Source organism: Staurois parvus, unplaced genomic scaffold (genome assembly GCF_062004578.1).
Source record: "Staurois parvus isolate SC_StPar_1 unplaced genomic scaffold, SC_StPar_1.0 ptg000748l, whole genome shotgun sequence".
Lineage (NCBI taxonomy): Eukaryota > Metazoa > Chordata > Amphibia > Anura > Ranidae > Staurois > Staurois parvus.
Genome location: NW_028318544.1, coordinates 3,451,788 through 3,466,874, shown reverse-complemented (window position 1 = coordinate 3,466,874; position 15,087 = coordinate 3,451,788). Strand labels below are relative to the sequence as shown.

General features: G+C 39.5%; 1 protein-coding gene across 2 annotated transcripts in view; it reads right to left on the bottom strand.

The window, feature by feature from the left end:
• The window catches only part of SULF1 (sulfatase 1), a 206,381-nt gene that overhangs the window by 22,497 nt on the left and 168,797 nt on the right, over positions 1–15,087 (bottom strand). For both annotated transcript variants that reach the window (XM_089654284.1, XM_089654285.1), the window contains 5 exons: positions 6,251–6,539; positions 4,490–4,586; positions 4,058–4,152; positions 3,184–3,249; positions 909–1,081 (listed from right to left, as the gene is read on the bottom strand). In XM_089654284.1, the coding sequence (XP_089510410.1) occupies positions 909–1,081; positions 3,184–3,249; positions 4,058–4,152; positions 4,490–4,586; positions 6,251–6,539 (720 nt within the window). The remainder of the gene's footprint in view (positions 1–908; positions 1,082–3,183; positions 3,250–4,057; positions 4,153–4,489; positions 4,587–6,250; positions 6,540–15,087) is intronic.

Sequence of the window (15,087 nt, the reverse complement as noted above, 5' to 3'; positions counted from 1 at the left end):
TGAGCTTTGCAGGCAATCTCTACAATATGGCACTCCTACTAAGGACTAAATGTCTTAAGCATAAAAGGGTGAGCGAACTTGCATTTAGACTATACAGCTCGGCAGTGAGTAATCACGCTCTGTCAGCATTTACAGCTGCTTATCTTGGCTTGACTGCTTTAAAAACAAGGAACCTATGCTGAATTGCCTATGCTTACCTATCATTTCTGTGCTTATGAACCTTTGCCGTTACTCTCTTGCTGAGAACTTTACCTGCTTATTCAAACCCATTCCAACAGCTGCCTGCCTTGTTATCCACATACTTGCATATTTTATCCAGTGACTTATGCTGTGGGACTAGATATACCATCATATCCTATTAAGAATTGTCTCCACATTAGCACAGAAGTGGATTATCTGGACTTTATGTCACATGATATCTATCCAGGAATCATTGGATCAACACAGCTATAATCGGATAACCTTTTGTCATTATGATAGTCCATGCTAGATTATTCCTACTCCAATGTAGCTAGCCCATAGGGTGATAAGACATAGCCCAACAGACGACCAGCAGCTGTCGCTGCAGGGCTAATTATTCTTATTCATGCAAGGCCATAACGTGACATCATGAATATTTTTAAATGGTTTTAGTGGAACAGACAATAAGTTGTCTGGGGTGAGGTGATGGATATTGGTGTTATATTATCTTTTGTTAAATCATTGGCAATTCTATGCATTTATAACCAAAAATAAAATTCAATTTCTATATACGTAAAGTGTCAAGGTTTACCGCATGGTAATTTTTTGTAACTGCTTTGGTGGACATCTTGTTCACGTTTTTTCAAGTTAAATGAACATTTACACCTGGTTCTTTTCTAAGCATGATGATAAATGTAATTTTAGAGCATTCATGAACATGTTCTTACAGTTCCAGAATGGTGCCGTCTGCCAGTGGTTGTTGTCATGAGTAAAGCAGGTGAGTCCAGGAAGACTGCATTCTTCTCCTTTCTTATGTCGTTTCTTCTCCTTTTTCTCCTTCTTTCTTCTCCGGTTCTCTTTAAAGATCTGCAACTTGTTGTCAACCTCCTGAGCACCTTCCCTATGTGGAAAAGTGATTGAAAACAAAAATCAGGGACTAAAGTCTAAAACAATTAAAATACAGGATTAGTTGCATGCCAATCATCATGAAGAGCTATTTGGTGCATCAACTTTGTAAACCCTGATAAAATGTTAACACTAAAGTTAAACCTGCTTATATTTTGCCTTCCCTGGACTTAGCTAATGTTCAGATGTGATACAAAACCTCTATGACTGAAAGACCTAAAATCCAATTAGTTAGAAGGGCAGGGCAGTGAGAGTTCCCAGGGATGGGGAGGAAATCGCTAGATAATGTTGGACATCCTCAAGATCAAAAATTCTGTGGGTTCTGTTTGACTTGCTGAATTTTTTAATGCATACTGGGAGAAGCTCACAGCATGAAAAGAAACCAGAGTAGGCAATTTCAGTACATGGAAGGAGACTGAACTGTGCAAGACTGAAGGTAAGGCTGGAGTTCAGCTATACACAAGTACAATATTAGGAGCTTTGTGGGATACTTTTACAAGATCTATGATGGAACTAAAGAGAAAGTTTAAGCTAATTTGGACCTTTCTGTACATTCCCAAAAATACCCAGAACCACCCCTGATCAAGGAAAACCGGTCCTCATTTCACGATCCAGATCCTTGTATTATATGCACAAACATATAGCTATTGATTTGTTATGAATTATTTGGGATCCATTTTTGTTTCTGCTTTTCTTCATCATCAAAATGATTAATATGACATTCCTCTGTAACCAGTCTAGGATCACGTATGGTCGACAAGATGAGTCATGTTTGAACGATGGTTGGACCTAGTGTCTTGTAAGCCTCGAACAACGTGGACCTTGTTACCTGTCAGGGACACTGTCCCTAAGGCTTGGCATTAAAGACTCTGTTCACTTCTGGGGCCTTCAGAAAGAACAATGCTGGTGCAATGATGTCACCTTTTCTATGCAGTTATTTCACTGCACTGAACTTGATGACATCATCATATTAAATAAAGTCATGTTGTGGTAGCTACAGGCATTGAAGCTTTGGATTTGGGAGCATATCAATTATGTAAGGCCAGTCCTGGTAGCCTGAATATAGATGGCACTGTACTTGAGCTTCAATTGAAAAATCTAGGGGTGATATTTGATGCTAGTTTAACCTTTGATCCACATGTACAAAATGTTGTCAGAACATCTTTTTTCCACTTGACAAATATTGCTCAGCTGCATCCTATGTTACCATAAACTGTAGCAGAAAAGCTGATCCATACATGTGTGTTCTCCCAACTTGACTACTGTAATGCTCTACTTGCTGGTGTACCTAAATCCACTATTAACTGACTACAATATGTACAAGATTTTGCAGCCAGAATTCTTACTAGGTCTGGTACAAGTGATCATATTACCTCTATCCTGGAGTCCTTGTACTGGCTACCCGTCAGGTTTGCATTAGACTTTAAGATCCTCTTGCTAACTTATAAGGTTATTTATGGCTTGGCTCCCCATTATCTCTCTTAACTTTTATCAACTCACCCCCCCATCCCCCCCATAACCTCTGCTACTCAAATTCTGGTCTTCTGTGTGTCCCCCTTACTCACCTACACTCGATGGGAGACAGAGCCTTCTCCTGCTATGCTCCAAAATGCTGGAGTTCACTTACAAAGAACATCAGAGTCTCATGTTCTTTAAACGCATTCAAATCAAATCTAAAACTTTTTTTTTTTTTAGACAAGGTTCATGTAATTGTCCTTTTTCCTTTGTTTTATGCTATGTATTTCTTGTGTTTTCTTTGTAAAGTGCTTTGAGAAGCTACCTTCAAAGGCGCTATATAAAACAAAGTTTAATATTATTATTATATGGATCACTTGAGGTTCAGAGATGACCTCGGCAAACCACTTGCTTTAGAATTTTGTTTACTATTCTTAGAATATGATCCTCAGCATAAATTTAGCAGTCCCAATAAAACAAAGAAAAATGTACTAAGAGATAAATCTAATCCTAGATGCACAATGAAAGCTGAAAAAGAGCATTGCCGATCCTTTGATTATTACACTTTTCTGTAATACCTCAATAGAAGAAATGTGTTTGGAAAATATTTACATAATTATACAAGTAGAATAAACTATTTACTTGAATGGATGAATATGGCTCTTTATCTTGTCTTGAACCTTCACGCCTTTATCTTTCTTGTAAAAGCTGGAAAACAAGTGAATAGCATTTAACAAAAAATAATCAAACATATATAAAGATATTCCGGCCATTGGGTCAGTGATCTAACCCTTGATCTGAGTACCAACTGTGTAAATCAATGGCAACCATTCAGAAATCATTTTAACTGGTCTGACTACAGTAAATTGAAATCTGATCGGCTGCTATAGAGTACTGCATATTCCTTCCACATACTTAGTGAATACTTAACATAGTAAGAAACATCTTAGAGAAGAATCACAAAAGAACTAAGGACATCGGACACAGCTATACAACTTTGCTGGATGAAAATTTGTCTGCTTAAAAATATTGCTTATTTTGGTTAGATGTTTTAAAGTGTTGTGAGGATTTTTTGATAGTTTTCTTTTTTTGCCTACTTCTGGATCAACTGCGGGTATAGGATTGTTTTTATGGACTTTTTTTATTTGTTTGTTTTTCCTACTGGTTGAGCTATATGGATTTGTAAATTTTTTTGTGATCATTTATTGCCTTTTTTGGCTTTTTGTCCTAAACTTTGTTATGTATATTTGTAAACCTTTATACTGTTAGTCTCATACAGGAAATTGTGCTGTTTTGGGTGTACAGTAAATAGTACCTCCATTTTCCTCACTAAAAGGTGACTTGTGTCAAATGCAACATCTGAATGAGTTGGGGGAAAGTGTCATGGCAGGTAAAATGCACAGTTTGATTATTTCAAGGATGTTCCCATTCATCACCTCTATGTCCTCCTCACATATCTACTCTATACCAGAGGTAATGAAATCAGTTATATAACCAAATCGTATGTGTCACTCACCCAGGCTTGCTGCAGTCACATTCATCTGGTTTCCTTCTTTTTAGATGTCCTCTTACTTCTCTTAAATTCTTAATTTTGTCTTGTAGAGCTTCAATCTGAAATGCAGAAGAGTGCATTCATATCAATATGTGTACACTTTAAACTGGGTCTGTTGTGAACGCTAAATGGACAATCTCCTGTAACGTCTGTGGCAGATGGGCAGAGCTGAGAGTGAGAATCGAGGGCCAGTCCAGGATGGGCATTTATAAATCTTAACTACATAACATCACATAAAGGAGAAATTCTTAGAATAACCTGCTGCCACAATCTGATTGGCCACAGGGAACATCACAAAAACTTCCCTTCTCTCAATTGCTATAATTATCTCATGTAACATTAAATTATTGTCTTGTACACACATAGAAGCAGGAGAGCCAGCAGTGGTCAGATTACCTCCTTGTCAATATAAGCTTTGTGGTCCTTCCAGGCTTTGCTTGAATGGTATAATTCCCTCTCACAGTGCACCGTGTCATTGGTTAGAATATAACACCTGAGACAGAAAAAAAGATTCAGTTACCATTTATTCTAGCAATACAGAAATAAACTAAATATATACGAAACTTAGATGCCATTGACTATGATTCTTAGTGATAGCATAGCGCACTTTATCAGATGTGGCAGTTACATACTGACTTTAAGATAACTAGAGAAAAACATAAGATGATTCTCTTGACGCTTAAAATATATGGAATGAAGGCGGCATGTCTACTTATCGATATGACTGATCAAAAACAATCAATCATTCACGCTGGTCCCTGTTACATGTGTAAAAAAAAATTAGAGTGATTGTAAAGGCTCCAGTTTTTTTTTTCAAAATAACAAACATGTCATACTTACCTGCTTTGTGCAATGGTTTCGCAGCAGCCCCGATCCTCCTCTTTTGGGGTCCCCCGCCAGCGCTGTCTACTCCTCCTCCCTGCCGAATGCCCCCAGAGCAAACCGTTTGCTATGGGGGCATTCATGCATGCTCGTGCGTATACATAAACACACGTAACACAGCTCAGGCCCCGCTCCTATCTTGTTGACTGTGATTGACAGCAGCGGGAACCAATGGCTCCCGTTGCTGTCTCAGAGCCATTGAAGAGGGAGAGAGCAGCTGCTCTCATGCACATCGCTGGATTGAGATCAGGCTCAGGTAAATATGGGGGGGGGGGGGGGGGGTCTGGGAAAAAGCCTTCAGGCTTTAAACCTGGATAACATGAAATATGGCAAGACCTAAATTTGTGTGTCCTTGAGTGATTGCTTTAGGAATCATTACTGAAATCCTATTTCACTCTAGGAGGAGACATACCTGTCTGTTAGGAGTTTGTTGACAAGTTACATTGCTAATAGCTGTGGAACAGTGGCTGTCAGGCTGCACTATTGCACAATGAGACCTGATAACCACAAAAGGTGCAAACAGAGGGGAAAGCCATGTCCAGCTTGTTAGTAATACTTGAGGAGTGTTAGCAGTTAGCCTCCTGAAGCTGGCAATTCTATAGCTAGAGACCAATTTCAAAAGTAAAATACTCTGCGATTGAGCTATAGTGCTTAGAGTTCCTGTGACACAGAGCGTTCATTGACTACAATGCATTTTTTGTCACAAAAAAACAAAAAAAAAAGCTAAGGTGAAGGTACTACAAATTGCTCTTACAAAACAGCTACAAAATAATTGTATACTCCAATAACTATGTAGGGTATCTTGTACAGCACACCGAACATTGACATGGAAGCAGGGGCGGACTGACAACTCATGGGGCCCCTGGGCAATAGGGGATCATGGGGCCCCTGTGTCCTTGCCTAAATTCCAAAAAGCCTATGAAAAAGGTATCAGGGGCATCTCATGGGGCCCCCTACTGACCCCGGGCCCTCAGGCAGTGCCCGAGTTTCCAAATGGTCAGTCCGCCCCTGCATGGAAGGCATCAATAACAATTTTCATCCTTCTTTTTGATAACTGCTGAAAACTCAAATTACATGCATCTAAGAAGATATCTAGAAATTGTATCGTATGAACAAATATCAGGAAAATTTGCTCGTTTCTAAGGACAGATAAACAGAAAACAAGGTAATTCTAAAATGTGATATTCTTATAGCAATACATAGTACATATTTAAAATTAATGTTCATTTTTCAAATATGCTAATGCTGCCAAAATGAAGGCCACCAGATGCTTACTTATGCGTGACTTTAACAGATGCAGAGTGACTGATCCCCATCACACCATCAGCCAACATTACATCATCATCCTCATTAGGGGAAGTAAATGTTTCATCCTCCTCTTCTTCATCATCATCAATATCCTCTCCCACTTCTTCTTCAGAAGCGTAATGTCTCTTGGCGATGACTCTTGTCTGTGGGGGCTCCACATTTTCTTCATCTTCTAAATTGATGTCATAAACTTCTCCTTCAAACTCAACAGCCAGGGAGCGGACTTGTCTGGTGTGAACAAAACGGGGGTTGAATTCTGCAGGAACAGCAGAAAACAGCACTTGTGAAAAGGATTACTGCTGTATTGTATGAGGATCATACATTTTTAAATGTACCTAATTATATAACATCATTTATATTCACAGAGTAACTTAAATTCACAGAAATTATATTGTACCCATAACAAAGCAAAATACGCTGCCCCTCCTTTCCCAGCAGGCAGCAACGTAGGAAGCCAGACTTACTCTCTTGCATTGTTTTATTGATTATGAAGTTATACGCCAACTCTAGTGCTTTTCTGAATAATGTTCCAAATGATAGTATCAACCCACCCAAAAGTGTTCAGATAGTAGAAGTCTATGATATTTATGTTGACATCCCAAAAACTGCGGATATCTTATACTATTGTTATTATTATACAGTATTTCGCTCAGCGCTGTACAATATAATGGGAGACAATACATGCGACATTACAATAACAATACAATGCGATACACGAGAGGTTTGAGGGCCCTGCTCCTTGGAGCTTACAATCTAGGAGAGTACTATGAGTAGGAAGGAGTATACTAAGCTATGCTTTCCATGAAAAATAGCTGAAGCCTATACAAAGACACCATTGTTAATGTATTCCTTGGACAGTGCAAACTCTAAATACAGCCCTGGTTAGTACATAGAACAGTTCATCAATTTTAAACATTTTTGTTGATACACACAGTGTATGGTACTAACTGATAAAAAATAAGGACATGGTAAGAATATGTAAACCCAACATTTCATATTACTGATATGTCCCTGCTGTACCATGTACTTATATGAAAAAGTATCCTGTTCTCTTTGTATTGCTTCCTTTGGGTGAAATCCCTGGTGTTCCTGCCAGTCCCTCTGCTTTCCTATTAAAAACCAACCACACTAAGCATGAGAGCACACCGTGGTCAGTTCTCTAGCTGTGCTGGAAAGTCAGTATTCTCTCCTCTAATGATCACACTTGTCCTTACATGCTTACCCCCCTGCAAGCGATTCACTGGGAAGATCAGTGTGCTGCTGTTTCTCCTCCCCTAACTCTTATGCAGCTGAGAACAGAGAGTATATGATCGCTTATAAAAAAGGAAAAAAATGTGTATATAATTTTTTTTTTATATCTATGCACAAATGTTTTGCCTTTCATTTCTATTTTAAACTGAATGGGTTGTTTTACAAGGTGAACGTTTACAATCACTTTAAATTATAAGAAGACACAGATTCCTAATAAGATTGGCAATAGTAATTTAAAAGAACAACTTAATTAGCCTCATATTCATCTGCTACCACTAATTAGAAATAAGAAAAATCTATAAAACATTAACAAATGATAAATACAAATATAAATTGGACACAGAAATAAAGTGAAGAGACATCTGGTAACAGAGCTACACCCATACTACGATTACGGGCTATATTTTACTACACTTTACTACACTGTGGACATTTGACAAGTCGGGGAGATAAAAGCCAAAGCCATTAACTAGCTCAAAAACACTGTGCCTGAATATAATTTGAAACAATTTACCATGATACAATACGAAAAATATGTGCAATAAATACTCAAATCACAAATGAAGCATTATTATATGGCATTATAACAGTTATGGACAATTTGCTATAATTCTTATTATATATAAAACAAAAATATGTGCAATAAATGTACAAATTTCAAATGAAATATTAATATACTGTAGTATTCCATTATAAGGGCTATGGAGAAATAATACTTCAAAGACTAAAAAAAAGTATTTTGCATAAGATTTCCTGGGAGGAAACATTTAAAGTAAAAGAGGCATGTTTAGTTGATTAAGAAAGTCAGCATCAATCAGGTGTTAATTCACTTCTATCTTAACAATTAAAGCAGAACGCTCAGCTTTCCAGGAAAATGAAATGCATCCCTTCCACCATATGCAGATTTAACCTATAAGGCTTCTTTTGTCTAGGGGGATCTAATACAGAGGATTACTTACCCTAACTGGTACACGTCATAAACACAAGTATATGCTTAAGCTAGAAGCACAGACCAGAACATCCGCACAGCTCCCATAAAAGCTGACTTAATGAGCCGCCTTTACAAGATTAGAGCGGACTTCCACGCATTAACTTTGATTCCGACTGGGCTTTTGCAGAAACTCTGTGGATATGCAATGCTTTCTGCTTAAACTACACAGATAACATTGCTATGTACACATACCTTAAAGGGTAACTCTGCTTTCATGGGAATAAAAATAGCAAAATAGCAAAAAAAAGAATATACAATTGTTGAATAAACTATACTGTAATTAAATGTTATAAACAATTACCTTTCATTTTCAATCACTGTAATGTTCTGTAAAATTCTATACAGAATGGCAACCTGGAGGCCTTCTGTGCACATATGCTGGTGTAATGGTGTACAGAACCCTGCTAGAAATGTCATTTCCTGCTTGTGTGATTGGCTCACTGATTTTCCCAGAAATCTACACTAAGATACTAGCCAGAAATTAGGCATCCTCTGCAACAAAAATGTCATTTTTGGTGAGATGCTCCCAATGGGTTAATCACAAGGGGATGCTGACCCTGCAACTTTCTTCATTAGAACACTGCAAGTGCATCAGCTGATTAATAATGAAAAAGTCACACCCATTTAGTATTAGTAGCCAAAGATACAAAAGGGGTTATTTACTAAACCTGGAGGGTGAAAAATCTAAAGCAGTTCTGCATAGAAACCAATCAGCTTCCAGGTTTTATTGCCAACGCCTAATTGAACAAGCTGAAGTTAGAAGCTGATTGGTTTCTGAGCAGAACTGCACTAGATACTGCACCCTCCTGGTTTAGTGGTCTTCCCACTGACCACAAATGTAAGGAGCACACATCCCACTGACAATGATGCTAATGTACCATGAGTTGTAGATAATCATTAGCAGAGACCCAAACGTTATTTCAAGGGTTCCTCTGTGTTAACAAGGGTGAGAAAGGATGCTTAGGCAAGCACTTGTGTCATTGGATTCAATGGGAGATTTTAAAAAAGTGATAAATCCAAGAAGACATTACTGGGGTGCAGATTACTGAGGTGCAGATTTATGAATCTAAGGGCTTGTTCACACTTGACTAAATATCTAACTCTTAATAAACGCTCCTATAGCATTAGTATGGGCGTGACACAGATGTTAATGAGCTTCAGTATGGGCGTTAGACAGGCACTAATGAGCTTTAGTATGGGCGTTACAGTGGTGTTTTACAAGAGTTAAAAACGCTCCCCAAATGCCCTATGCATGGCTTTGATGCATTTTATAGCCATTTTACAAGCATTAAAACCGAACCACAAATGCCTATAATAAACTGTAATGTTATTATCGTGATGCAACCAGACTGCAAACGACCCGCAAACGCCTACCAGCGCGCTTTCGGAGCGTCACCATAGACTTGAATGGGAGGTGTTGAAAGGTCCTCCAGATTCGACATGAGGCTTCAATTTTGAAGTGATGCGATGCTAACACTTCATGTTTTGATAATGTGAACAGCACTGTGTACTGTCCATAGTATCATTTGCATAGGCATTTGAGGAGCGTTAAAAACTTCCCTTAAAAGTTTGCTTTCAATACCAATGTGAACTAGGCCTAAGATCACATTCCATACTTCCTTCCAAAATGTCGGGTGGGTGCAACATGAAGTAAGGGTAGGAATGGCTTTCCCCACTGAAGAGGTGGCAAGGTGCATGAGCCAGGTGAGGAACTTATAGCTGACTTTCTGATTTAGGTGGATTCTCTAAGCACCATCCTTCCAAAGCCATGGTGTACCTTCGAAAAGATATATTTTCCAAGATAGACCTTTATGGTCTGGTCTTTTGTAAAAATAGAATTAGACTTGTAAATATGTGATCCATTCTTGCTGTCTATACATATACCAGGACCATGTTTCTCTAAGAACTAGAATAGGTTAATATTTAATAGCATTTCCATCTGCCCGATTGTGCCACCCTTTCACATACAAAACAGGCCAGCTGCACGGATATAAATCACATAGAACATCTGTTTCACTTTCATTAGTCAGGTCAAGTCAACCTTTGTCCCAATCAATGTTGAAAACATCAGAAAGGGCAATTATACTAATTGAAAAACAGCTTCAATAAAGCAATTGTGTTTGTCCAAATTAAAGACCTCCGGTGATTTATGCTGTCAGCTGTAGAAAGAAAGAAACATAGGGAACTGTGGAGTCAATATACTGGGAGATGGTTACAAGTTCACTGCTACCCCATGACCACCTTCACACAGAGGAACGAATTAGGCCACAAGTGCAAGCCATGGCTGAAATATTTCTTCTGCTTTTTATGGAACAGGTTGGCAGAAGTAAACAAGATCAATATGTCACTGGTCTTGTTCCGAATACCAGTCTGGTGGTATTTTCTACTGGATTTGTTGCCGCCCTAGTGACCTGGCAGTAAAATGTCATAAAAGAAAAAATGTATGAATTTGTCACACATATATGAAAAATTAACACATATGTTGCAAGGTTTACTTGAATTCGCTGCAGAAGTTTACTACATCACTGCACAAAATCTGTTTGCATATAGAATTGACTCCAATGTGTTTTCTATGAACGCGTATGTCTTTCACACTAGTAGTTGGTGTGTGTGTTAGCCATTCCCCCTTAGCTGCAGAGGCAGCGATTATTTGCATCAAGGCAGCGCCAGGAATTATACTCCCTGTTGCTTTCAGAGGCTGCTATCATCTACCAATTGCAACCAATTCAAATGAAGGGGGCTACTCTTCAGTGCATGTAATTGCAGCATGCTACTGTGGAATCCAAATGGTTGAAGCAGGTGGAGAAGAGGGGATACAACACCTTGTGAGCCCTTATTCTTGTGCTCCCTTTAAAATAACATTCACATTTGTACATGTTCACTCTTGAATATTTTTGCCACTGTATTAAACCCAGGAATTCATAGTTCCCATACGTCATGCGTAGAGCAGACCATTCATTTCAGTGGGCTGCCCTACTAGAGAGAAACTCGGGGAAAGAGATTCCTGATCCTTTGTAAAGTTGCTTCAGACTGGACCACATAGTGCTGTGCGCATTTGTCAACGAATGGGGGAGCCATTAAGAATTATTGGCACCCCCATGCATCTGCTAAAAACCAGCGCATTTCTTCTGTGTCAAGATTGGGCGATTTAGTGCGTCTTTCCACACAAGTCCAGAATTATGTCACACAATAAATACTCTCCAGTACTCTCCAACGCCTCAGGAAATGCACAGCCAAAAGGGAAGCCAAGGGAACCAGGACAGCGACAACCAAAGGAAATGCTTCAGGGGTGCAGCCCTCCTCAGACGGGGAGATCAGCCACTAGATAGAGAATAAACAGGTGACGCACACATCTAGTGCATTATCCAAGATTTATTGAAAGGTATGAAAGGTAAAAACATACTCACAGATGAAGCATGTATCTAAAAATCATTTGCATAATGATGATGGCCACAACGGCAAGCAAGGTGTTCCAACTGTCAGTGTGGGCAAATGGCTGATGCGTTTTGGGGACGAGTCCCTTTCCTCACAGCTACTGACCAGCCTGTATGAAGGTCAAGCGGTAAATAACCATGGCTAGATGCCTTGGGAGCAGAGCTCCACCTCCTCTACTTGTTATAGGGCGAGGAGTTGGAGGGGGTTAATTAAAGTGCAATGTTTGGTAATTTCTATAAACGCATATATATACATGGCATCTAGCCTTGGTTATTTACCGCTTGACCTTCATACAGGCTGGTCAGTAGCTCTGAGGAAAGGGACTCGTCCCTGAAACACGTCAACCATTTGACCGCACTGACAGTTGGAACACCTTGCTTGCCGTTGTGGCCATTGTCATTATGCAAATGCTTTTTAGATACATGCTTCATCTGTGAGTATGTTTTTACCTTTCATACCTTTCAATAAACCTTGGATAATGCACTAGGTGTGTGCGCCACCTGTTTATTATCTCATAAAATACCTCTGTGAGAAGCCTCACATGGAACTTTCCATCCTCTATATACTAGTCCTAGGCCACTAAAGTCATGTGCAGTCACACTAAAGAGGTTCATCTTCTGAAATAGTATGGAGCTTGTGAGTGAAGAAAGCAATTTATACCTTGGGCTGATTACGCAGGTATTTTACTCTGTAGTTCTCTTCTTAGCCTGCCATTTGCTGCATTATACATGACTGGCAGTAATGCAGGGGTTATGGAGATTTCCTATTTTGATTTGTACATACAGTGTGTATGGGTAGATTGTCTATGAAAGTAAAAAAAAGGGCCAGAAGCCAGGAAATGAAGGTAATAATTTTCAACTGAGAAAAACAGAATTATTGTTGATCTCCCGCGACCTCTTTGCAGCCACTTTATGTCTGCATTCAAGAAATCCAGTGATGGCTGTACAGCATTTTTCAGGGTGTCTTTCTCAGTAGCCCATGCCTGTATGAGTAATTTAAGTGATGCCGTTTTACTTGGAAATGACCCAGGGACTAGCATAAAGCTTGTATTAAAAACATGCAACCTATGTACACTGCTAAAAAAAATTAAAGGAACATTTTGAAAACACATCAGATCTCAATGGGGAAAAATATCATGCGGGATATCTATACTGATATGGACTGTGTTAGGAATGTAAGGATGCCCCATCGTTTGATGGAAATGAAAATTATCAACCTACAGAGGACTGAATTCAAAGACATCCGAAAATCAAAGTGAAAAAATGATGCAGCAGGCTAGTCCATTTTGCTGAAATTTCATTGCAGCAACTCAAAATGGTACTCAGTAGTTTGTATGGCCCCCACGTGCTTGTATGCAATGTCAGAGCATGCTCCTAATGAGACGACAGATGATGTCCTGGGGTATTTCTTCCCAGATGTGGACCAGGGCATCACTGAGCTCCTGGACAGTCTGAGGTGCAACCTGGCGGTGTCGGATGGACCGAAACATGATATCCCAGAGGTGTTCCATCGGATTTAGGTAAGGTGAGCGTGAGGGCCATTCAATGGTATAAATTCCCTCAACCTCCAGGAACTGCCTGTATACTCTTGCCACCTGAGGCCGGGCATTGTCATGTACCAGGAGGAACCCAGGACCCACTGCACCAGCGTAGGGTCTGACAATAGGTCCAAGGATTTCATCCTGATACCTAATGGCAGTCAGGGTGCCATTGTCAGCCTGTAGAGGTCTGTGAGTCCCTCCATCGATATGCCTCCCCAGGTCATCACTGATCCACCACCAAAACGGTCATGCTGAAAGATGTTACAGGCAGCATAATGTTCCCTATGGCTTCTCCAGACCCTTTCATGTCTGTCACATGTGCTCAGGGTGAATCTGCTCTCATTTGTGAATGGCAAATGTCAAGGGCAAATGCCAATCGAGCTCTATGGTGCTCTATGGTGCTGGGCAGTGAGCACAGGGCCCATTAGAGGACGTTGGGCCCTCAGGCCACCCTCATGAAGTCTGTTTCTGATTGTTTGGTCAGAGACATTCACACCAATGGCCTGCTGGCGGTCATTTTGTACGGCTCTGGCAGTGCTCATCCTGTTCGTCCTTGCACAAAGGAGCAGATACCGGTCCTGATGATGGGTTAAGCACCTTGTACGGCCCTGTCCAGCTCTCTTAGAGTAACTGCCTGTCTTCTGAAATCTCCTCCATGCTCTTGAGACTGTGCTGGGAGATGCAACAAACCTTCTGGTAATGGCAGATATTGATATGCTATCCTGGAAAAGTTGAGCTGCCTCTGCAACCTCTGTAGGGTCCAGATATCACCTCATGCTACCAGTGGTGATACTGACCCTAGCCAAATGCAAAACTAGTGAAAAAACAGAAAAGATGAGTAGGGGAAAATATGTCAGTGGCCTCCCTGTAAAACCATTCCTGTTTTGGGGGTTGTCTCATTGTTGCCCATCTAGAGCACATATTGTTAATTTCATTAACACCAAAGCAGCTGAAACCATTTAACAACCCCCTATGCTACATAACTGACCAGACCAGTATCCCAGGAGTTGAATTGACTTGATGCTATACTTTGATTAAAAAGCGTTCCTTTTATTTTTTTGAGCAGTGTATATTGTCGCTTTCATGTCTCTAAACTACAATGAAATGGAAAATTTAGCAAAAAATGGATAATAGCTGATAATGGATTACATGAATTTTCACATGTAGTAAAGACAAACTAAAGAAAAAAGCACAAATGACTGAAGTCTCATTTTCAGTGAATTATAATTTTTATGCACATCTATTAAAATATAATTTCAACATTTGCATTCTGGTATGTGAAGTTACATCGCCGTCAAAGGCCACTAGAGGTCACTGCAGCACAGTAGGACAGCGCTGGCACACTGACTGTGATTTGTGTGATCCATTCTTTAATTCCAGATTTCATTAATTAAAAGATCTAGAACAGTGATGATTAAGGATTCTCAGAGAATTTAAGATTATTTGGATATTTCTGTAACAAAATCTTAAAAACTAAAATTATAGGATTTAAAGCGAGCATTTCTTGGATCTATAAATAAACCCAGTATAAGAGAGATTAGAATTGTGGCTTATTTTTATGCACGTACATCTGTAATTCATTTTAGA